Below are 25,900 nucleotides of genomic sequence, written 5' to 3' on the forward strand. Positions count from 1 at the left end.
CCGCCTCTCAGCTTCACCACGAACTCTTCGTGATGAAGGATACCTGAGAAGTCGAACTCGACGATTAACCGATAACTGGAACAGTGGAAAATACAGGGGTAATACACCGCCGGACTTACAGTCGCCCGTTTGGCCTATTCCACCTAATAACGCTTTGCTATAGGTACCCTCACTCAGCGTCTAGGCAGTCAACCTACGATCTGCGACCGTATTACCGCTTGAGTGACTAATGAGACTGTCTTATATATCGTTCAGTTGCGAAAAATAGTGGTGAACTGTTAGGCTTGTATTACTTTTTAAACCCCAAAAAATAAAAATATGAATATCGTTCTAAACAAAATATGCTATGATTATGAATTTGAAGAGATTCGTAGAAGGAATTTATAGTTACGCTATTCGAATAGCTTCAGGATACATATTTCACATAAACCGAATTAATATGCTTAAAATTGTCTACTTGAAATAACTGAATATCATTACAATTACTTGAAAAATGTTTCTAATCAAGAAAGAATATTAAAATTGTACCCTATTCATCAAAATTGTGAAAACAGACGAAATTTCAAAAACTCACCAGAAAGTAATTTTTGTTCCCCATTATGCACTTATTCAACATAAAAAGAAAATTGCATTGATTTTATCCATGGGTAACGCTTTTGCACTTGATAGCAGCAGGTTTTGTCTTTATTAGCAACATTTACGTATAACGAATAAATTGTTTATAAGACTTTAAGAAAACCAGATATTTTTCACTACTATCACTGTACCTTTGTATTTATTTTGCTGTCCGAACCAGCAAAAATTTATATTTTTTGGAAAATTATTCACGTAAACATTCTAGCGACCGATATGATTAAACTAAAGTGGAATTTTCCAAGTTTATTACGACTTGGGCCACGGTCAGCAGGAAAAAGACTGCTAGCGCCTTTAGAGCCTGAGTACGGAGAGTATTCGAACTATATTGTAGAAAATTCATGTTCCTATTTTCTATCTTTTGTTTTAATTCAAATAACTTCTATTGCAGCTTCCTAATAAAAACAGAAATACCTATGACAAGATAGTTATCAATAGATGCAACAAAAAAAAATACGCTTTAGAATAGGTATGAACACATTTCCGCAAAAACTCGATCGTTTAATTCGTAAAATTGTACATTAATTTGTAAAAATAATAATTCGACTGTTTAATAATATTTATTTTTAACGAAGGAATTCAAGGTTCTATTCAGAATGTCTATCTTCACATACACATACACACAAGTATATTATTTCTTGAGTCAGATTAGGAAAAAAACAGTAACAAGAGATATGACTGAAGAAAAACAGATAACACCTAGGCAGAATTAAATTGTTTTAAGACTACAAACTAGCTAAAACACAATGCCTTTATAAAAACTCAGAAACTAATTGCAGAAAATGAAAAAAACAGCTGTTAAAATTTTTAATTTTTAAAAATTTGTCATCATTCGATAGAAGACTAAACTGTGAATTTCTTCTCTTCGTTTTGTAACGTTTCTATATGTAAACGAAGGAACATTATTTTTAAAAAAATCGTTAGTTTACTTTATTACATTTTAAAATATCATCTTCTTTAATAACCGAAAAATTAATTGAAAAATTAACAACACAAGTACCCCAAATAAAGCCAAAACAAAGTCTTGGTCCGCATATTTTAACTATTAGAGGTATTGCCAACTATAAGCTATCAGATTTCGTAAAACAACTGTAATGTACTGTACACGAAGTAAAAATGACCAGATTAGACGAAAGAAAAGTATATGTTAAAATGTATAAAGAATGTCATAGTGTTAATAGTTTTAGAGTGCGTCTTAAAATAACAAAAATTAATTGTTTCGATGCAAATATTCTGTAAAAATCTTGAACATACAAATGCGCACAATGTGCAATGCAAAAATCACCTAAAATCTTGATTATAGAAATGCGCACGTGAAAGTTACAAACAGCAAAACAGATGTTAAAATGTATGAGGAATCTCCTAGTTCTAATAGTTTTTAAGTGCACTTTGAAATAACGAAAATTTGATTGTTGAAATGGAAAAAACACGTAAAATTTTGAACATAGAAATGCGCACGTGAATTTTCGCCCTATTCACACACTAATTTAAAAGTTACAAACAGCAAAACAGATGTTAAAATGTATGAAGATTTTCCTANTAACAATAAACAAACTTTAAGAAAGAGATTCAGAAGTTTTAGTACACAATTTGTTTTACTCTGGGTTGAAACAGAAACCGAAAGTAAATGTATGTTTCAAACTTTTTTTTTAATGATCAAAGATCTAAAATTGAAATAAAAATACTTTAGGCTTTTTCGAAACTTGCTGTTGCATGATACGTTACAAAATGTCTACGAAAAAACACTTAAAAATCTTTCTTGTTTTCGTTGAAGCTGTTTTTGCATCAAATTTCAAATACGTACGCACATTCACACATTTACGCTCACAAATAGGCGCGAGCACACACTAATACAACATTTAAAAAATTGTTTCAAATCTCCATGTTGTTTGGAAACCAGCACAACAAAAAAAAAAGAGAGAAAAAATATCTGAAAGTAACCGAATACGATTTCTAACGTCTACATGGTATTTGTTTTTTTTTTATTTCTTTGACTATAATAATTTCACTCTGACGCTAAATCTGTAATTTCTCACTTCTGAAAGAAATAAAACCCTACGATTTTAAAAGGATAAATAACTTTTTATGACGCATATACAGCCGTATATTAATTTAACGTTGTGTAAGATAACGTTTACAGATACATACACATAAATATCTTCAGTCAGATTGTACGTTAAGGTCATTAGGTCACCGCCTTTTATGATTATTAAAAAAAGTCACAGGAATGAAAACGAATAAAGAAATTCTCAAACAGATTGCTTTAAAACCTTCAAAACAAAATACAGATACACTTTAAAACGAGAAAATATGTTGGAACATTTACAAGGGGACAATTGTTATACCTTTTTTTAAAATTCTTTGTTACTTATATTAAATTAAAAACCTAGAAATATAACACAAAATTTAAACTAGCTTTTATAAAAACATAATTATGTTTAGTATTACTGAAATCTAAAATTTAAATTTATTTGAATTACTATCTATTTTTATAGCACTCAAAATATTGAAGATAAAAAAAATCATCTTAAATAGGTAAAAGAAATCTTACCTTTTTCAGATCACCGTTCCATTTCTTGGTAAAAATCAATTAAAACTGCTAAGGCTTCTTCTGGGAGGAACGTTTGAATCCCATCCCTGCATATACTTACGTAAAACTACATAATTTTTATTTATTTGCATTAGGAACATTTAAAACAGATTCGGCTACAAAATGTTTTTTTTTTTACTTATAAGCAAACTAAGTACTGTGAATTATAAAAATATTTAAAAACAACATTCACATGGAATTCATTTTATTTCGATTGTGGTATGTTACAGTTTGTAGAATGTTCTTGTTCAACGAAATCAAATAATGCATTTTACATATTAATAATAATTCATGTTTCTTTAAACCCAATATCACGTTTGTCCGTTTATTTCGGCAGAAGGCGAAGTCAAAAAAAGATCGCAACCCCGAAATAACCGTTCAAACTCGCTTTGTACACACCAAATTGAACTTAATCGTTTTCGAATTAACAGAAATAAAATTAAAAAAACAACACGGTAATCGATCGATCGATTGATTGATTGAAAAGTCACGAGCATCTCTATTTTATTATTTTTCTGTATATATGTGTGTAGTACATTTTTTCCAAAAATTCAAAATCTGTACAACAGTAGACAAGGAAAAAGAAAAGCAAAATCGACACCTGCCAATCGGACAGCGGCACAACTTCGTTTCACTAAATCTAACACCCAAAATTAAATAAATGACGATCCAGTCAAAAAACGAAAATCAAACTCCGTTCCTGGTACAAGAGATAAAGTAATAACAATAATATAATATAATATAACAACGACTCACACTACGAACACTAGACAATTTCGACTTTTTTTTTATTGTTAATAGAATAAATTCATCTAAACATCTTCTATTTAATTATTCATTATCACTGGAAACGAAGTAGCGCGGTCCTGGCGATAGACAAGTTTAATTTTTTTAATTATTTTTCAATTTTTTTCATTTCTAATTAATATTTGTTTTTTATTTTATACAGCTATACAACAAGCATCGAATTTTAATAAATATGCTGCTCATACATTTCGTTTATATTTACAAATTTCCTTTTCTTCATTTACACCTTACTCCTGTTTTGTTGTAGGACTAAAGTCAGGCTCACCATTTTACTGGACTGATGCGCAAACATCCGCTCACATGCACACGATCGATACAAGTCGATACTTGCACACTCTGTACACCTAAACAATTATTACAGTAATGGTGAATAAATCATTAGGAATTAGTGATATAGTCTTATGTCACATTCATTTATAAGCCAGCGATTTCGTTCGTTACAAATACAAAAATTATTTTAAAATTTTACAATTATAATTCATTAGAAGTACGAGAAATAGTTTTAAGGTTTAATGGTTAATATAACCGAAGTTCTTTCAAAATTCTTTCCAAATTAATATAACTGCTAAAATGACAGTAGATGAGAAATTTATCATTTTCTTACCATTAAAAACAGTCATTTGTTTTAATATTTACTTTAAATAAATAATAATAACAAAAAAAATCAAATTAAAATGTCGATTAAAAATACTAATGTTTATCACCCAAGATTTTTATGACTTTGATTTGAAAGATAACGTGAATAAGAAACTGCTTTACAATATCGTTTGACATGTTATTCTGAATTTTTACCTTGTTCCTGTGATAATTTATTAATATTAACTAAGAAACAAACATTTAGTTTAATACTTTTTAAACCTAAATACTGTTCCTACTGAAAACGTCTTTAGTAATGATTTCGATCAATAAAAAAAACTACAATTTAAGAAATAATCGAAGTCAATTATTTGTTTTTTAAGACCAACTAAATACTGAATCTGGAAAGTAAACATTAAATCAGTCTGGTAATCTATTGAGCCTAAATATCGAGCAAATTTAATATTTTTGGTAATTCTTTTGATAGCCTTTAATCGATGGAAGTTTTACATCATTGGGGCATCTATAAAAGATGAAAAACCCCTCAACAAACAAACAATTTGTGTTTTATTTTTGGCAGAACTTTTGAATAAAATAAAACTATTTCTTTTTTACCTTACCCTCTTTAGTACTGTTTACCAATCATTTTTTTTATTCAATAATCAATTTTCAATTTCTGATTATTATATTCACCATTACGTGCTGACTAACTGTTTACTTTAAAATCAGTCGTCCAATAATTATATTGTTCATTTCTATTGGTAAGTTTGTTTATATTACATATTCATTTTGAAAGAGACGAAAAAAATAGTAACATACAGCAAGACGTACTGTTTGCCAGCCTCAAAAGCAGACACTTTATGCAACATTTAATTAAAACATCAGTTCAGTCGTTACGATATTTTTTATGTCACAATACTGTTACTGTTGCACTACGATAAACGAACCAAAAGGTGCTCAAAAGGTTTCCCATTGACCCATTGAAAACAGAAAGAAAAAGTAATTTGTATGGGTGATAAAATTTCACAAATTTTGGTTAACAATAAACAAACTTTAAGAAAGAGATTCAGAAGTTTTAGTACACAATTTGTTTTACTCTGGGTTGAAACAGAAACCGAAAGTAAATGTATGTTTCAAACTTTTTTTTTAATGATCAAAGATCTAAAATTGAAATAAAAATACTTTAGGCTTTTTCGAAACTTGCTGTTGCATGATACGTTACAAAATGTCTACGAAAAAACACTTAAAAATCTTTCTTGTTTTCGTTGAAGCTGTTTTTGCATCAAATTTCAAATACGTACGCACATTCACACATTTACGCTCACAAATAGGCGCGAGCACACACTAATACAACATTTAAAAAATTGTTTCAAATCTCCATGTTGTTTGGAAACCAGCACAACAAAAAAAAAAGAGAGAAAAAATATCTGAAAGTAACCGAATACGATTTCTAACGTCTACATGGTATTTGTTTTTTTTTTATTTCTTTGACTATAATAATTTCACTCTGACGCTAAATCTGTAATTTCTCATTTCCTTTTTCAATCTTCACTACTACATACAACATATTTTATCTTGTTTTTTTTGTTTTACATTCAAAGATGGTGGTGAAGATTTCGACATTATTTTATTATTATTATTATTGACGTTTCAAGATCGTTCCTTATTATTTATCGATTAAAAAACAAAACATGAAACAATAATGTCCAATAGTATCGCATGTAGCTATTTGTTTGCAACCTCTTTGAAAAAACAAGACAAAGAAAAAAATAAAAAAGTTTTCCAGTCTTTCGTTCAAAAAAAAAAATAATAATAATAATAGCTAAGATTAAGAGCATGTACATGATTAGGCGGCGGACACGACCACAGAGAGAGAGAGGGTAGGGGGAGAGCAAAAGGGCAACAGAGAAACGGGCGAGACCGGTCACGCTACCCCGCTCCTAACTTTTTTCCTTCATGTTTCCTTGTTTGTTTTGAAATTGTTGAAACAAGTTGACAAAAGTATGACCCCAAAGTCTTTATGCCTAGCAACTCGCAATAATTCCATTCAGATCAATTCGAAGATGACCAATAATAATTATTGTTTAAATAAATGATTGTTTGTTCGTGTTTTGAATGGTCAATTGTTTTTTAATTGTGAACGGGAGGGGCAGTCTGTCGTTCAAGCTCCTCAAGATTGATAGCGTGCTGCGAATGTGAGGCGTTGGGCATGTTGGGCAATTTGCCGGCACGTGCTCGTTCCAAAAGGTCAGGGGAAAACCAACGCGCCAACTGATTGCTGGTGGGTGATAGGTCACCGCCTCCACCGTTCACGCCGCCCCTTCCCATCTGTGCGCTGCGACTATCTAAAATGGGGGAAGGAAAACAAATGTTCTAAAAATGTATTCTACCCAATACTGCATTTCCAAGATGTAAAAATGAATGAAAATACACACGTTTTTTCTATCCAAGACTTAACTCGAGAGCTAAATTTATTTCATATCTGTATTGTTATTTGTATAAGTACTTGACAATATTTGCCTTTATTTTTTTTTTACTATTATTTACTTTATTACTTTCCGCTGTAAGTTTCTGGTAAAGTTTCATTAAAATCAATACCCAAAAAAGCATAAAGGTCTTACAACTCTAGCAAGAGCAGCAACACCCATAGGATCAGAAAATGATTAAAATAAAATTAAACACTCACCATAATTCTGAAACTGCCCAAACATCCCTTGCTGTTGTTGCGACCCCCACGTCGGCTGTTGGGGGGCCCGATTGTTGTTGTAGTGATGCTGCTGGGTTTGTTGCTGATTGCTCGGCTGCTGTTGTTGCTGATGCTGGGCCCTCAGCTGTTGATGCGTCAGGTGATTGTTCTGAGACGTCTGAAACTGACCGGCCGATTGTGGATTAGACATATAAATAGACGAATTGTTGGCGCCGTGGTGATGGTGGGACGTGTTCATTTGATGGTAGTGATGGGGGTTGTGGTTGTAATTGTGCTGCTGCTGTTGTTGTGGTGGTAGGGGCTGTTGTTGTTGTTGTTGTTGTGAATGGTGATGGGAGGAGACGATCGAAGGAGGTACACCACCTGTTGCCTGCTGGCTTTGGGGACCGGAAGCGGCGCTCATTTTGTGTCGTTGCTGCTGGTTTAAAATGCGTTGCTGCTGGAAAAACTGCTGCACGTCCTGGCTAGACTGCTGCTGTTGGGAAGATGTTGGGAAATTCGAGTTTGCCTTAACGATTGCTCGTCCTACTGTAAAAAATTAACGTAAACTACAATAACTATATTTGTATATGTAATAATATCCCACATGCTATGGTGTCGGCTTTAGTGTTTAAATATAATACTTTCCTGGCTGTTTAAGAGATTGCTGCTGCTGTTGTTGAACGTTCCACTGAGACTGGTTTTGTTGTTGCGGCTGTTGTTGCTGAGTCATCTGCGACAAAGAATTCTTCATGCCAACGACAGGCCTTCCTTGTTGAGTTTTATTCTGAGAGTCTGCATTCTTATTGCCTCCATCTTTGTTGCCACCTATATCAATTAGTATTTTACGTCTTCTAATCAGTAATTAAAAAAAAAATAATCATTTATCTTTACTTAATCAACCTACAGAATACTTTCCACACACATTGTTTGGATTTAGAATAATATTTGAAAAGGGTTACACTTAACATGTGTCAGATTTAGGTATAGACACATACTTTAAAAATAAATTACACTCTTCTCTTTCTTAATCACGATTAAAATAACTACTCACCTTCATCTCTTTCTGCGGTCATTTTCCTAAGAACAGATGTAGGTGTGAATGCGAGAGGGGTGGGAGAGGCTGTCTGCTTAGCTGGAGACACGCCTCCTGCTGGACTTTGACCCCTTTGTTGCATTTCTTGACGCTTCTTGAAATTTTCCTGCTGCTCTTCAAGCTTCTTCTTAATTAGGGCTCGTTGCATTATGTTCTGGGTGTGTACTTGCAACTCACGAGGGGAGGGAATGCGCTGATGCATTGCTGCGAGAGTGAATAACAGTTACACGTGAAAGAAAACATTTTCAATTTTTTTATTGGAGTAGAATATATGTATAAAAATCATATTACTGTTGTTAATTTCTTTATAAAATGAAATATTTTTGTGCAGGAGCAAACACACCCTACCTCTTTTATTTATGAAAGGTTTTTTATGATTTTGAGTAAAATGGGAATTTGGATTTTTACAACCTGCTTGTCTATTAGAAGATGAACCATTTAAATTAATTATGAAATTTTGAAGAAGACTTAACTTACCTGGCACCGTTAGGGTGTTTGGGCTAGCAGCCAATATTGGCGATACACAATAAGCTGCTTGTAAAAAATTGTAAATTCAAATTTTTGTTTTTTTTTTACATGAATTAAAAATATCAGACACTAGAAACGTTTACTACTTAAATACAAGACAAAATACGTAATTAAAATAAAAAGCAAAATATAAAAGCTCTCAACAACGTCAAAGCAAACGTATGCAGGTAGTTTTTAAATACGTTCAACACTTCATTAGGTCATAATTAATCATGGAAATACAAGAATCGAAAATCAATACGAATACTAATCAAACATTTTGTGTTACTAAAAGGACATAAAGTGCTGTAGATAATGAGAAGAATAGGGATTAAAAGTATCATACTAAATAAAGATGATGAAGAAGTGCTATTTTTGGTATTAAAAAATAGTGCCATAGAAGAGGTAAAATATAAAGCATAAATGTGCAACAGTGCTAGACAATCAACAGATAAAGCTTATTACAAACATACATACTTAATATGTAGAAGCAGCAACGTTACTGTGCAATATTAACAATTTAAAATTGATGGTGTATGCTATTGTGCATACTCGAAATAGCTTTGCAACTGGAAGAAAGTAATACAATTGTAATTTTTACTTTTCAATTTAATTATACAAAGCTTTAAATTTTTAAACTCCAACCGCTTCAACAGTAAATGTAAAGAAGCAGAAGAATATGGATTAGTACCCCAATTCAAGAATGTTGTCCCTGATGCTTGTTCAAATTTCAGTTTTCTACCCTTCCAGCTTATCAAAGTTATTTCAATATTTCAAAAATCACAACCACTGCAAAAAAGAAAAGCGCGTGCGTGAACATCTACCACAAAAAATTAATCAAACGACTACGGAAGCCTACGAAATCTAGCAAGACCATAAACAGCGCAGGTGCACGCGAACCGACTCACCGTTGGGTGGCAACGGCGACACTCTCAACTGTTGCGACTGTTGAGCTTGCTGTTGTTGCTGCTGGGCGGCAAAGAGGGCGTGCGGTGGAGGCACGGGACTGAGCACGCGAGGACTAGGTCCGATACCGGATCCGGGCGTCGCCCCGCCCACCACCGTGCCGGCCGCCGCGGTCGCAGCTCCACCAGCGCCACCGTGCAACTTTATTATCGTCAGCAAGAGCTCACGATGACGCGGTTGCATTGCCGGATTGGCCAGTTGCTGGTATAAATGTTGCGGCGTTATATCACCTCGTTTTAGACCTTTACAAAATAAAAGAATAAATGGTACATTACAACAGCCTTATTTGATAATGGTTATTAAAAGTGTATGTCATTTCGAGTATTTCCTTTCTTAGATTCCGAGTTGTAGAAAAGGGGAGAGGCAGTATCATAGGAAACCTTCTCAAACATGAATGGCTAGCTAAACATATTAAATGCAAAAACAAAGAGTAAAGATGGGTGAAAAAAGGCCTAGATAATATTACTGTTTGCACAGAGTAACGGCTGTGGGATGTTTCAGTTTTAGGGAAGTACGATGATTGACTTAAATTAGAAAAGAATGGAGATGTGTCCAACCAGTCTTCGGAGAAGAACACATGTTGGTAGGGTTATTATGTTATTAGGCTCTGTCCTGAACGTGGGTGTATAGTACTAAGGGATCGTTCAATTATTGCGTTGGCGCATTCTTTACAATGTTAGACCCCCGCCCACAAAATGGAATCAAGTAAGAAAATTGCCCATTTTTTCAGTGTGTAGGCTGCAGCCAATCAACTTTAACTAGGTTTGCGTTACTAAAAGTAGTAAAATTTCACAAAAATTAAATCATTTTGTGTGTAAATTATATTGGAGTTCAATGAAAGTTGCAACAAAAGAAAAATTAGAATTCTGCTAGGTTATAAAACAAGTTGATAAGCAATATTAAAAATTNAATAAGGATAAAGTCAAAATCAGGAGTCCAATTTGCTTAAGTTTGCATTTTTATTTGCTTATGGTAAAAAAAAAAAAAAACACTTACCGGATGAAATTACAGGACTGCAAAAGTATCACATTATATGAAACCATATTCATTGACTAAACTGCAGAAATACAAAACACATAGTATTGGTGACGAATTCGATACGAAACTGTTTAATTTCCACAAAAACACGTTATTGTCACCGTAAGTGTCCGCACAAGACGATATTTGCCGTTTACTGAGAATAATCATAGCTATTGTTTTTCCTCAAATGTAAGAGACTGGTGGCGCAATCGATCAGCGTAGTACGGAGAGTTTCCGAAGTATTTGCGAGACAAAATTGTCATTGTATTAACGTACGAAAATAACATCAATTAATGATAATTATTTATCTGAGACGTCATTAAACGGTACTTTCATGTGTTGTATGTTAAAACCTTTAAATTTGTACAGGTAGGTATAAAAATAGGGTCACATTCCTAGACTGATATATGAACAGGGTAAAAAGAAAATCTTTGTTTTAAACCGAAAAATAAATTAAATGGTGTCTCGAATACTTGTTCCAAACAAATTGTTAATTTTAGTCCTTTATTTTCGAAGATTTCTATACCTAGCCCGTATAAAAATGTGCCGNAATCAACTTTAACTAGGTTTGCGTTACTAAAAGTAGTAAAATTTCACAAAAATTAAATCATTTTGTGTGTAAATTATATTGGAGTTCAATGAAAGTTGCAACAAAAGAAAAATTAGAATTCTGCTAGGTTATAAAACAAGTTGATAAGCAATATTAAAAATTAAACTGTTAAAATGAATTAAGCCCTCGCCGGGAATCGAACCCGGGTCCCTGGCTTCACACGCCATTGCTCTAACACTAAGCTTTGTGAGGTTATATAATGGTAAAAATTCACTCTAATGTATTGAAAACCCTATAAAAATTCCTCGAAAATTGTCAATAAAAACTGTACCTTGTAGTATAGCCTGTGCCTCTGGACGTCCCAGGAGCTCTCGGCTCTGGTTCAAGCTCATCTCCTGCATGTGATTTGTGCGCAACTGCTGTCCGTGGTGCATGCCAGCGTTCATTAATTTATTGAGCATATCGAAACGTTGTTGTTGCTGTCACATTTTTAAAACCAATATAAATTTATCAAATTATCCTATTTACTTTATTACTGCAAAAATTATATACACTACCTCTTCTAAATAAACACAATTTAAAAAATATAAAAAAATCAAATTTAAAAACTGAACTTAACAAGTTTGCAACGACTTTTTTATTGTGATAGTGTCTTTTATTTTTAAGTTTTATAGTAGTAAACGTGGGAAATTAATCGTTTTCGCCTTAATGTCAAATACATAAGTAAGGAAACAACTAACCTGTTGAACATGATTTTGCACCTGTTGCAGCTTGAGGATGAGATCGTTGGGAATATGGGGAGCTTGTAAGGGGTTAGGACTGAGAGGACCCATCTGGGGAGGTATGCGACTCAGCTCTTCCTGCTGCTGGGAATGTGATAGCATCTGGAAATAGGAGCAATGAATATTTAACACTTATTGCATGTAACATTAATACTCAATAGAAAAATAAATTTAAGAAATTTATTTATCTCACCTCTAATATACTCATAGGTGGTTTATTGGGAATGGGACCATTCGTTGCAGGAACAGCATGTCCTCCAGATACTTGGGCAAGCTAAAAATAATGAAACGTTTATAGTTTAATACAATCATAACTATCTAGATGCTATCTCTAACTATAAAATTATTTGTTTTCCAAAATGACCAGTTTTTGTAATATCGACAGTCAACACCTTTGCAGGCGGTCATAAATCAATTTTATGTGCGCTGAACTGCTAATACACAAGGACGGTTCAATAGTTTTACGAAAATGTAAAGGTACAGAATATATTTGTACTGTGACTTTACCATGACACGATACAAAGCAGAAGGGGGATATATGACAGTGGCTGTGAGTGACGTTACTATATAGAATATCTCTATACTGTGGTAGAGATATAGCCGCACTAAATGTAATAATACAGATAAAAGTGTAGTATAAGAAAATAAATGCTATACATATTTAAATTCCAACATTAATATAGGGAATTAATCATAGGGGCATTACTTTCTCCGTGTACGTAGTAGATCATGTGCATCGCTTTTTGTTTTGTATCAGCTGAAGGTAATTTATTAAACTTACTTAACATCAATAATGTGATTATTATCAATTAAATGTAACTGGGGTAGGAATATTTACTTACTAGTCGTTTAAAAGCTGTCATGTCTTCTTCGACTTTGTTAAGAGGAGGTTGCTGTTGGGCCTGTTGCTGTTGGTTGTGCAATTTCTGTTGCTGTTGCTGCTGTTGTTGTTTATGGGCGGCACTGGCAATTCGGGCTGCACCTGGATCTCCCCCGCCCTGCTGCAACATTTTCGCTTCCAACTCTTCCAAACTAAGAACTTTACCACCGGGAACGCCTGGAATAAAACAGCGAATGTTAACAAAAATTAAGCTTTTGTTTTCTTTATTTTGTAGCGAAACTGTCAGTTGAAGCGCCTTTTGGTATTGATATCCCATTTAGATCTTTTATTGAAATTTGCAATCAAAATAAAATATGTCTAACTCACCTAGATTTTTTACTCCTCCCCCTACCACCGCCTCCTCCTGTTGGACACTCTGCCTGTTCCTCTGCAATATATCGATCAAGTTCAGCGGTTTCTGATTGTTAACGGTTGTCGTGGCGGAAGCGGTTGTTCCGGCGCCCCCATGTTGAGCAGCTGCGGTTGCTGCTGCACTCGAACGCGAACCACACCCTCCCGTATAGGCGGCAGGTGAGATGGGAGCGAATGACGACTCTGTCTCTCCTGGTATCGTCACTTTCGTTTCTGAAATATCCCGCAGGATGGTTTTTAACAGGTAATTGTCGTGCATGGATGCTGAAGAGTGCGAGCCGCCAATATCGTCTTCGTCGTCGAAGGGTGTCTTCGGAGGGCTAGACGTCTTGAAGAAACGACTGAAACGCGAGCCTGAGGAAGGACCGTCGCCATCGCCACCTATGCCATTCTATAACAAAAAATATAAAAAACATTTTTTTCTGCCTGAAAACCAGAAAACTAAAAGCAACTTACAGTTAAAATACTGGGTATGCTTTTCGATTCGAGAATAGCCTCAAGGGCATCCAGGGCCGGACCATTGACGTTGCCCACGTTCTTCGACTCGTACTTTTTCGTGGCATCGTCAGCTTTGGTCGTGATCGGAGACGACGATGTGGGTAAATGATTTGCTACGGTCGACGAGTCAGTTTCGCCGCTCCCGTTTGTCTGTTCAGCATTCGGAGTGGAGCTGGCATTCGGAGCTCCACTTTTCGCACCACTGTTCCCATCGCTCTCGCCACTATCGTCGCCACGTCCTCCTCCGCGTTTCTCTTTCATGTCCGATGGCTGGTCCTGTTGCTGCCTCTCTTTGTTTTTGAGGGCGCGCTCTTTTGATCTTTTCATGGTACTAGGGGACTGTTTTTTATTACGTAGCTTTTTGGTATCGTCGTCGAATCCGCGCAGTTCGATAGTGTCATTTTGGGAGGAGGGACCGCCAGAGAACCTAATAGCAAAACACTTTTGTGTAATATGAAACTTTTAATTATTGTACCATATGTACTATACCATTCGGGTTCTTCTTCTCTATGCTCGTTCGAAATTCTTCGTCTATCACCACCATAACGGCTTCGGCCGTGCTGCTTCTCTTTGTCTTTATCTATGTTATCACGACCGTATGAGCGTCTTTCGAATCTAAAAATTTATAAAAATACCTTGTGGGACCATATATCTATAATGACTTTCCACTATATTACAGTTATTTTAAGATTATCCCACAAAGAGAAAACAATTCGTTGTTAGACTGACCTGTCGTCCCTGTCAGTATCCCGTCTCTCTCTCCGGTACCCGTATTCAGCGTCCGCGTCACCCTTGTCCTGATAATCCCACGGCACCTCTCGCGTCAGTATACGTCCGCTCCCGATCCTCCTAGCGCCAGCCGGAATTTCACGATGAGACTGCATATGATGGGAACCACCGCCCGATCCTCCGCCCGTACCCTCCGATTTATTACCCAATGGACTGTCCGAACGGTGTCGTTTTTGCAGTTCGACCTTGACGGGCACGAAACAGCCCGAGTTGAAACTGCGTCGCTGTGGGCTGAGCACGATGCCATCTTGCTCTTTGCGCACCCGCTCCCTCGGGTCGTTGGAACGACGCTGTTTAATTATGGAAGGAGTAAATATAACAATAAGGACTACTCCAGTATTAAATTAACATATTTTTATAAACTTTAAACCTAGAAAATAAGAAAATTGCGCCCACGTCCTCTCAAACAATATACGCCGAATGTTCTTATATAGATATGAAACAACATTCACTTACATCATTTAAATATGTTAAATAATAATACATTATATAAATTTTAAAAGATAGTACCTAATTATCTTGCGTAAGACTTTTTTAACCACCGATCCACTCTTGTTAAAAATAAAAATAATCCGGCACATCTTTTCTTTATTTGTAAACTCGTACAACATTCGATAGTTTGGGACAAATAAATAAATTTTAGTAACTTTTAAAAAAAAATCAGAGCACCCATGCACACCCCAACTAGTTCTTGAGAATAATTTGAAATTATACACATATACACTTTTGAAAAACTTATCATTCGGTAAAGTATCATTTATCAAATTAAACATTATTATCATTCTTTTTAATTTTTTAGAACACTGCAATTTTTATTTTTTAAATAAAAAGAAAAAAAATTACAGAATGTGTAGCCATATATAAAATAGCAAATGAAATCTAAAGTTATGCTAATTAAATTACCAAAGAAATTAATTAGTTCAAGTTTTTCGAACGAATTGAATGATAATTTGCATTGTTTGCAAAATCAGTTTTCAACATAGCCTACATACGTATGTATTTAAAAAAATATGTTTTAAAACAATTTATTTATTACTGCTGACTTCTTATCATTAATAAACAACCTCACTCTAGAAGTCAGCATTCATTTTTGTAATTATTGCAATGCTTAATAGTGTAAAAAAAATCACAAAAGCAATAACTAGTACTGCAATTATTTATTGTTAGCATTTAATTACTTTCAATTAAGAATAATTATTTAATTTCCAATATGTATTTAGGTACATACATAAATTAGATTAGATTAAATCATTTGATATTTGTACATGTAAGTACATATTTATTTGTCAATTTTCTAATAAATTTTGAAATAATGTAGATACATTCTGTAAAATAATTTTTCCAAATACTGTACTTTTAATTAATGAAAAATTAATTAATATTACTTAATTAATTGTTTAATATAGGTTCCAAAAAAAAATGAAAGACGAAAATCCTAAACCAATAAAAAATTAAATTAAGCTAAATTGAGTATACTTCTTCTGTTGTAAGTAATCCTTGTTATAATTGATAATTACTATACGCAAGGGTTCTATATTTTGTGATATTTTCCAAGTTTTAAAATGGGGTAAACGATGGGTAGTTTTAAAAAATAAAATTAGCTAAAATAAAGTTTTATTTAATGTTAACTTAAATTACTCTTCATTAAAAACAATCCTAGGTACCTTTTAAAAATAAACCAATCATAACTGTTAAAAGTACCTACTCAATCTCAGTGAAAATTTATTATTAATGTAAATCTATTAATTATAGTAATTTTTCTATTTTTTATAACAAATGTTTTTTTTAATGCGTTAATGTAATAGTAGTGAATAAATTCAAATCAATTAGCAGAATTTTAAGAAATAAAAAAGAAGATAAATAAAAATATTTTAGCCAATTTTATGTCTTTTAATAAATAGATCGTCTACTTTATTTTAAGACTTGAGAAAGTTACACAAAAAGGCCCTAATATAATACATAAAAATAATAATTTTTTTAAAACTAAAACTTTTCTGACGGCTCTAGGGATTCTTTTTTTTTAATTTTTAATAATCTCATTCCTATGTTAAGTTTAATAATTATGTGATATAAAACATTGTAAAAGGGAAATTGTTCACCTATATTTGATAAAATAAATAAATAATTTTTTTTCTTTGCTCCAAAATGGTTCTATTCTGAGGGCCAACATTGAATATAATTATTAGCTATTAATTACAGTAACAGTATATATTTTGATTTAATTCAGAACAAATTTACTACACTATTTGGCAATAATCATATCTACTCATACAAGTTGAGTTATACTCAAAATGTAACAAAAGTTAAGTTTAAAGTTTGTTCAGTAAGTAGATAACTGATAACAGTTTTTGGAGATTTACCTTATATTCTGGTTCAAATCTTCCACTATTATCACTAGGAGTATCTGAACTTTTTCGATCAAATTGCCAGATATCATAAGCAGGATCAAAGCATTCAGGTCGTTTCAAAGATTGAGGGGCCTGTCTCAGTTTCACTAATTCTTCTTTAGTGTATCTAATACGAACAACAGCTGGTTTAGCAGCTAAAATAGCAGGGTCTGTAAATTCAGCAGTGAATTCAGTCGTTTCAAGCGACACCAAACTCATTCCTTCTATCTCTTCATCTCCTGCAACAGTTAAAAAAATAATTAATTTCTGTATTTAAAAGTATGAATAACAATAGCCAAACTTACTCCAGGAAACCCTTTTAACACGTTTTTTACTTTTTTGTCTATTTCGAATATTAAAATTTCCATCGACTCTTTGAGGTAATGAATTCCTCCTAGAAGTCTTTGTTCTAGCCATAGTTTAATAAAATACACAACTTGAAACCTAACGACGTATTAAAGCACACCTTTTTTGAACTTTAGATACCTATCTACTTAATCTATTCCTTTTGAAATATACATACAACCAATTTTAACACTAATACTTAAGTTAAAACAATTGCAAATACCTATACTTAAAATTCATAAAATTATTAATATTAAATTATAAAACTAAATGTTCTATAAAACCACAAGTTTTGCTTAGCACCTTGAACAAGAGAACAAAACTGGAATAGAGTATGGACTTTCGAGCAAAAAGTTATCTAGTTTTATAGGGCAAAAAAGGTGCCAAAAAACATCGTCGAATATTCTAGTTGTAAAAAACGTTACAGATATGAGGTAAAGGTTAAGAACATTGTCGACAATTTATTATCATTATTACCTATATTTAATGAGAACCTGTGAATATAATGCTCCACATATCATGGGCATATTATATTGTCATTTGATGAAGGTATTCTATTTCCTTTGTATTGACATGGAAGTAGCTTTATGATATTTGAAGAACGTAAACTAACTTGATACGTCTGTTATCATTGAATTATGGATAGTAAATTGTGAAATGTTCAAAAAATAACAATAAATAAAGCTGTGAAAAATGTCACTTACTGTTTTGGGTCGAGTCATCTGATCGTTCTATTTTATTTTCACTTTCACCGTTACCTACAACGGTTGAGATCGACATAGTGCTCCACTAAAAACACCTCAGTTTTACACCGCAAACGTTTTTAATACAATAAGTTTCTTCGTAAATTAATAAAGAATTTTTAACAACAATCACTTAGAATAATATCACAGATTTGTTCTCTCACAACGAACGCTTTAACATACGTACACAAAATATAAATTGACTTTCTATAAAACTGTACACGGCTATCAATGGCTTATAACATTCGATTCGTTTAAATTATTAAATACTTAACGCGATTAATCATACTACACATCTCACACACACAATTATTATGAAGAAATAGATAGCAAAAACAGAAAACGTACGCCATATGCTTTTTTAACGTTGAAACTGCCATCTTTCAAACTGACAGGTAACTAGATTACGAGTCGCTCGATTCAAATACGCTTGCGCCCCACTCATTCGCGCCAATTTTAAATTAACGCACAAAATCACAAATTACGTTTATCACTTAAAAGCATTAAAACAGTGATGAGCTCCTGTAATATCACAAAAAGGCTCAATTTAACGAACTTTTGTAATACTACAATTAAAATAAGAGAATATGCACAATAAATTGTAAACAAAAATACACGTATTATGGTGCGCCTGAGCCGTTTAACCCATCGCACCGGACTATTTTTCAATGCCGACACCTTTAAGTAAAAATTAAATAACAAAAATACGTACCTGTAACTATCAAATGTTTTTGAATGAAATCAAAAAGTAATTTAAAATAACCAGAACAAAAAAAATGACAACAAAAAAGACTTTTCTGCTTATCTATTTATGCATTATTAATGAGCAGTTTTTCTCTTATTAAACAATAACATTTCCATAATATCTTATAGAAATATGGGAAACAGTTAAAATTAATCTAAAAATATAGACACCAATTAATTGCTATATAATTTAATTGTAGAATCACTTCCTGCTGAAAAAACCCATGGTTGAAGTGGATGAAAATGTACTGCAAATATACCAAAATCATTATCTGTGGTATGATCCTGAAACCTTTTCAGAGGTACTATCAACGGATTTTTTAATAGGTCACTGAAAATAAAAATAATAATTTAGTATTACCAATTTATAACTGCAAAGTGACGTCTACTTTTACTAAATCGAGAAAAAATTAAACTTTTCTTAATATTCTTGATACAAATTTTATTGTTACATTTGAAAACAGTATTTTATGTATAAATGCCCGCTGTTATTCCAAATCTAAATGCCATAATTACCAAAACATACATTTTTTAATGTTTTTTTTTTCATTTTAATTTTAATGTGCCCAGAACTCAAAAAAAAAAATTAAAATTTTGCAAGTGTGTAACGTAAACTCCAATAAGTTTCATATTTACTGAAAACTTACTTGTATACCATGCCATGGGACACGATCATGCTCCCATCATCCGACCCGGAAGCGAATAGGGGGTACTTCCGGTGGTATGCCACAGCCCTAACGGCTGTCCCGTGCAATCTTAAGGTCTGGTATGGTTTAGTGCTTAGGTCCAAATCAAACCACAACATTTTACGATCGTATGTAGCTACGAGGAGATTATCCCCACCAGGATGAACCGCCATGAACGAAATCCAATGCGAATTGGACATCAATTTTTTGACCATCGCTTGTTTGACTAAGTCATAGATGCGCACGTGTCGTTGCGTCGCGACGAAAAGAAATGGACGCGACGGGTGGAAGAGGACGCACTGTATCAGCCCTTTTGACTTTGCAAACGGCAACTGCGATCGTCTTTTCGACAATTGACTAACAAGAACAGATCGATTTTGACCGTCCGGCATCACAGAGGCAAAATAATCTCCCTTACCATGCCAAGTTACCTGAGTCACCTCTTTGAAATGGGACAAGATAATCCTGAACCCTAAAAGTTATCTAAGTTTACCAACATTTTGGAACAATTGTTTTGTATGTTATAATAACTTTTACTAGCTAAAAATTGTTTGTTATTGTTATGTTTATTACCACCCTAGTAGGATTGATTAGGGTGGCAATTGTTGATTTTCGAATTTTCCAAGCTAATATTTGTAGAATGACACGCGTGAGTTAAGTAATTTTTATTGAAAAAATTCACGTAGGAAAAAAAAAATTCTAGAATATTTTTCATTAAACTAAAAAAATGTATATGTTTTTATATTATTTACTTTTGATCTTATTACAACCCCTTTTGCTTACCTCAAATTCCTGTTTGATTTTTATTTTTATTACGGACTTTATTAGATTTTCTCACTTACCCTTTTCATATTCTTCCTCAGTTGGATCATCCCACCGTACAGTCGTCTTCACCCTGTCGCTTACAATAACTTCACTTTGCGGCTTCTCCTTTAATATTTCGTCTGCCTTTATATTCTGCAGAAAATCGCCCACATTTGGATTTATCAGGATGACCTTCCTACCACTGGCAACCAAAATAAGGGGCAACTTTTCATTAGGACACCATTCAATAGTCCTCACGACAGCGTCCGTCTTAAAAGTCTTCAGACAACGTCCAGTATTTATTTCCCACACTTTCACTGTGCAATCGTCGGAACCACTAGCCAAATACTGCCCCGTTTTATCAGTGGTAATGGTACGTATCATGTCAGTATGACCTTTGTATTCTATGGCCAGAAGGGTGGGGAACGGTTGAAGATCTCTAGGACTTGGTAACTTAGGAACCAAATCATCAGGTTCCACCTGTAGACGCATCTTGATCGCTCTGGGACACAAATATAAGTCCATGCAACGTAAAAATCGCTCTTTAATAAATCTTGAGTAAGCCGGGACTTTTCGAAGAGAATCGTACTTTTGGGGGACGAAATGCAGTTTCCTCTTCCACGGAGTTTCTTTGTGTTTGTTCCATTGTTTGAGTTCCCTAGAATCGAAGAGATATTCTGGTGGAGGGTTATAGGACTCTGCATGTCCAGGAAGAGGCCTCTTAGGGGGCGGTATGTGCTTATGAATTCGACGCATTTCTTCTGACTGATCATCCGTTTGCCATAACATATAGAACTGGGGCTCCTTTTTCGCTTTTTCTTTACGACGCTCCTCTTCTGATTTAATCCAACTCATTTTAAGAGCGTGAACGAGTTTGGAAACTTTCTTTGCTTCGTCCCGACTTGGCAGAAAAGATCGCTTGTGCTCAGGAAATTTCCTCAAAGGCATCTGCATCACTTCACTGGTAAACCACTCTATCCAGGGCTGGAGAATTAAACGATAAAAGACAAGAACTAATATGGTTAAGTATTATATGCATTCCTATTACACCTCCTTGCACACAAAAAATAAATATCATATTGATGTTTAAAGAATTTTCTAAAAGTATTGTTTTGAAAATCAAAAATTAAGAAACAATATGATTAAATATGTAGATATATTAACCAAAATGCTCTTATTTAAGAAAAGATTACTTACTGCATGGTCATCAAAACTGACATCTGGTATTTTCTGTTCTTTAATTCTTCTAATCAACTCGATATCATTTTCATTAAGAACTACTTCCTGTCCTGTCTGAGGATCTTTTACAGTTCTCCAAAAATCAGGATCTTCAATTTTTCTCAAAAAGTTATCTATCGTATCAGTCTGTTCTGGTTTTGATATCTTATTTCCATCCCAGTCATACCCCAAATGTCTGTATTCATCATACCATTTCATTGGAATGTTACCAATAGTATTTCTAATGTCCTCTTCATCAGAAGTATCTCCATCTGCATACTCATCCTTTCCACTGGGAAATTCCTTATTTTCATTCTGAAATTTATTTTTACCATTTTGGTGGAGCTTAGATAACTTATTATTGACCTTTACTGATTGTTGCTTTAACTGTTTATTTTTCAAAGGTCCTTTAATCTTTTCTTCCTGATCTGAATCACTGTCACTTTCTGGGGCACTAGAAACTTCTTCACTTTCATATGAATCATCTTCTTCCAATTCATTATCACTTTCACTTTCATCTACACTATCCGCCTTATTCACATTATCATTTGCACTTTCTAGATTATCATCTTCATTATGCTCATCACTATCACTATATTCTTCACTGTTAACTTCATCTACAAAGTCTTCTAATACCTTTTCAGTTTCTCCATCACTATCATCCTCCAGTTCAGAGTCTGAGGCGCTATTTTCATCCTCTTCTTCAATGGTATTAAAGTACACGTTCTCATCCTACAAAATGTTACATTAGTCATTGGATATGATGTATAATGAAAACCTTACCTCCTCATCAGCTTCATTTTTTTCGTCAATGTCAGTATGTCTTTCAACAACTGAAATTGATTTTGGGGGCTTTCTTTTCTCTCTTTTCCGAGTCATTTTGTGCTTTTATTCTATTCAATTCTATCTATGTAAGTACACGTGCAGTTTTGAGGTTAAATCTAAAAATACGAAACACTAAAATGAAGCTTTTTTCGAATAAAATTATCACAGTAAAATTAATAGTATTACTACTTTTAATATTACCTGTTTATTACGGTATTGTTGCTTAAATTAAACAATATTCAATCAAAAAAATATCTAGATTAGGACGGCAATATTTAAAGGTTAGTGTTTATTATAACCATAGATTGACATGACAGGAATAGAAATTCTATTGAAAAACAGTAAACAAAAGATATGTTCAAATATACTACATTAAACTGATCTCCTAAAACTAACTGTAAAAGCATATCTCCATGCGTGTGTTTGCCTTGTATTTAATTTGCATTGGAGCAATAATTGTTTAGGGTTTGTCGATTAAAATTGCAAACAAAATGAAAAACACGACGTTTATTTTCATTCCAGTTTTTTGGAAAACTTCATTTAAATTTATAAATAGCTAATAAAGAAAGGGAATACAACAATATTATTTGTAAAATCTTTATTATTTTTATTACAATTAATCCTGTTACGATATGTAGGTGCCTTATAAGAGTATCCTAAAATCAGATTTTTAAAAAACAATAATGGCTATAATCAATTAGTATTAAGTATTAGTAGCACACCTTAAATCAATATGATATTTTTGATAGTAAATTACTTCATACAACAGAAAGCATTTTTGGGCATATTTTAATAGCAATTTGACAAACCAAACAGAGTAATATGGTATATTTAAGTAAGGTTGGGTTGGGTTGAGCTAAGATTAGATACAGATCAGATCATAACATTTCTTAGGCAAAGTTACTATAAGAAGTAGCTAAGGTAAAAGTTCTTTAGTTTTAAATATATCTAAAATTTCTTTCGTTTATTTTTTATTATCTGATCTGTAATAGTGCAATTTTGATTAGTTAACATTTTAAGATAACAGTTTAATAAAATAGGAGCAAATTGTTCTACAATTATTTAGAATCATGTCATTTTAGTCAGTAATTTTAGAAAGATAAAATTTTACTATCTGTCATTAATAAAATGATAAGGGATAAGTACAGAACACCAAAATTAATTGTAAAAAGAAAATTACATGTGTTCAAAATCTACAAAAGAAATTCAATACTAACTCAAAGTAATTGTTCATAAGTATAAAAATTACCTACTATAGGCATAAAAAATTGGTAGATATAGGTATCGTAAAAAAACAAACATTTATAGTAAAAAACACATTATACACACAAGCAAACTGTTAAATTTCCAGTGGCGTAGAAAAGTAAAAAAAATAAAAACAAAAAAATTGAGATTAAAAAAACACTGTTTTTTGTATTAATGGCAGGCACTTAATTCTACTTTTCTGAATTTATACGGTAACATAAATATAAGTACCTACTAAAGGTATCTAAGAATATGGCCTACACCACTGACGTATTTTATTAACTTTTATGGTATATGTTTGTGTATTTACCGTTTCTATTAAGAGTGAGGCATCTGTATTTTATTTCAGATGCCGATTATTTTAGTAAAGTACGTCTCTATATCAAATGATCTATTAAGTTGAAGTCAATATACAGGGTGTTCATAATTATTCATAAATTCTGACGTGGGGGGGGCACAAATATTTATACTCCATGCTTGTTTTTATTGCAAATATAGAATTTATAGAAACAACTATTATTTTTGAAACGAAAGGTTTTCGTTATTTTCAAAATGATCACCCTGTATGCGAATTTGGAAACAAAAGCGTCCTGGTTGTGGGTTCTTATACATATAAATTACAAATAAAAGCTTTGTAAAAGTATTAAAAATACGGGTCATCTACCTAATCTTATAGTCGTTTAATTTTTCCAAACGTTTTTAAATGAAAATGAGATAATTATTATCTTGACAAGTTTTTGCCGCACAACTGTCTGACGTGGGCATTTCGGCTCTGATCCATTTACCGTGACAGTAAGGGGCACCCATGGCAATCCATCGAGTCACGCGACCTTCCACCCCGTGGCCCTGACATCTCCAATCGAGATTTTTACGTAGAGCTTCTGATTCGCATTTAACACAAACACGTTCTCCTGAAATTGGAATTAAGAAAAAGCACATTGAAAAATGTTTATTAATTAGATTTACTTAATAACAGGTAATATCGAAGAACAACGAATTGCATTTGAAGTTTTGAGGACACCCATTCTTCTTTACGCACCTCTGCATGTTATTTTAGAGACAAAAATATGTATATAAAAAAATTTTGATGAAAATAATTCAAGGGCTTTTTTTTAAAGTACATATCATGGATAGAGAAGGTTAGAAATGAAGGAATATTAAAAAGATTAAGTGAACAGAGGACTCTATGGAAGTCAATAAGAAATAGGCGAGATAGATTGGTAGGACACCTTCTAAAGCATGAAGGTCTAGTCAAAGACATATTAAAGGCAGAAACAGGAGTTAGGCGGGATAGAAGTAGATCTAAATTAGATTACTGTTCGCAAATAGTTAAAGATATGGGTTGCTCTAGCTTTAGGGAAATGCGAATACTGGCGCAGGATAGGAAAGAGTGGAGGTACGTGTCCAGCCAGTCTTAGGACTGACGACGCTATGATGATGATGATTTAGGTTTCCTATCCTGAGCTAAACTTCGCATTTCCCTAAAACTAGAACAACCCACATCCTTAACTATTTGTGAACAATAAATTGTCTAATTTTCCTACTTGCCTCATTGTTCTAACATTCCACGCTCCTACTCGTGAATTATTGCACCTATCCCTATTGCACTTATTGATGACACCCCCCGAGGTAGTCCCCGACCGGACATCCTAATGGGGGACTAGTTTCCGTCCGGAGTGCTTTACCCCAGAGGACGCAATCATTTAATGTTTGCATACGTTGTACTCGGGATCATAATGTGGTGGTTTCCTGTTGCCTTCCACATCGCAGTATTGTGCATCAGGGTGCCATACCGATCCTCGTGATCTCTGCCACCCTGAGTACTGAAAGAGCTGCTGCCCTCTTTCAGGGACTTGTCTAAGTCTGGTTTCTCTTTAAGAACCCCTCCATTATAGTTGAACCTATGTTTCGGCTCCTTAAATCATCGAAACTCGCAAGCCGATCCATCAACTCTAGTTTGTACAAGAGTTTCGTCAAGGTTCAAGTCCCGTCGGATCGGGATGATGATGGTACACAATATTTAACTATATTTATTATGAACCCATTAAAAAATCACAAATGGTACTGGGTTCTGACATCTATTCTCTTTACCTCTGGAAAATGTATACGAGATGCTTTTTCTTAAAATGTGAACCCCCTTTTCTTTTGACC

General features: G+C 33.4%; 3 protein-coding genes and 1 long non-coding RNA gene across 7 annotated transcripts in view; all 4 read right to left on the reverse strand.

The window, feature by feature from the left end:
- LOC112905431 overlaps positions 1–912 on the reverse strand; it is a 4,859-nt gene extending 3,947 nt beyond the window's left edge. The window contains exon 1 of the long non-coding RNA XR_003231781.1: positions 575–912. This is a non-coding gene — a long non-coding RNA (uncharacterized LOC112905431). The remainder of the gene's footprint in view (positions 1–574) is intronic.
- Positions 913–4,271: 3,359 nt separating this feature from the next.
- Positions 4,272–18,607, reverse strand: LOC108740290 (eukaryotic translation initiation factor 4E transporter-like). Of its 4 annotated transcripts, none has more exons than XM_018474568.2 (15): positions 18,189–18,607; positions 17,113–17,378; positions 14,693–15,042; positions 14,453–14,578; positions 13,922–14,390; positions 13,421–13,856; positions 13,056–13,270; positions 12,407–12,487; positions 12,172–12,315; positions 11,763–11,910; positions 9,804–10,103; positions 8,347–8,592; positions 7,941–8,120; positions 7,293–7,841; positions 4,272–6,951 (listed from the first exon to the last, which is right to left on the reverse strand). In XM_018474568.2, the coding sequence occupies exons 1-15, from the start codon at positions 18,262–18,264 to the stop codon at positions 6,737–6,739; spliced, it is 3,801 nt and encodes a 1,266-aa protein (XP_018330070.1). In that variant the 5' UTR covers positions 18,265–18,607; the 3' UTR covers positions 4,272–6,736. The 4 variants fall into 4 exon arrangements, with proteins under 4 accessions (XP_018330070.1, XP_018330067.1, XP_018330068.1 ...); XM_018474565.2 differs by lacking the exon at positions 18,189–18,607 and adding an exon at positions 17,445–17,723; XM_018474566.2 differs by lacking the exon at positions 18,189–18,607 and adding an exon at positions 17,445–17,722 and having other exon boundaries at positions 7,293–7,838.
- A 410-nt stretch (positions 18,608–19,017) lies between these two features.
- On the reverse strand, positions 19,018–22,801 carry LOC108740291 (ribosome biogenesis protein BOP1 homolog). The gene is made up of 6 exons (XM_018474570.1): positions 22,706–22,801; positions 22,463–22,620; positions 21,659–22,411; positions 20,500–21,445; positions 19,619–20,129; positions 19,018–19,302 (listed from the first exon to the last, which is right to left on the reverse strand). The coding sequence occupies exons 2-6, from the start codon at positions 22,556–22,558 to the stop codon at positions 19,146–19,148; spliced, it is 2,463 nt and encodes an 820-aa protein (XP_018330072.1). The 5' UTR covers positions 22,559–22,620; positions 22,706–22,801; the 3' UTR covers positions 19,018–19,145.
- A 299-nt stretch (positions 22,802–23,100) lies between these two features.
- The window catches only part of LOC108740284 (somatomedin-B and thrombospondin type-1 domain-containing protein), a 206,904-nt gene continuing 204,104 nt past the window's right edge, over positions 23,101–25,900 (reverse strand). Inside the window, exon 5 of the mRNA XM_018474549.2 lies at positions 23,101–24,660. Coding sequence (XP_018330051.1) covers positions 24,449–24,660 — 212 coding nt within the window. The 3' untranslated portion in view covers positions 23,101–24,448. The remainder of the gene's footprint in view (positions 24,661–25,900) is intronic.

Source organism: Agrilus planipennis, unplaced genomic scaffold, assembly GCF_000699045.2.
Source record: "Agrilus planipennis isolate EAB-ADULT unplaced genomic scaffold, Apla_2.0 scaffold227, whole genome shotgun sequence".
NCBI classification, from domain to species: Eukaryota; Metazoa; Arthropoda; class Insecta; order Coleoptera; family Buprestidae; genus Agrilus; species Agrilus planipennis.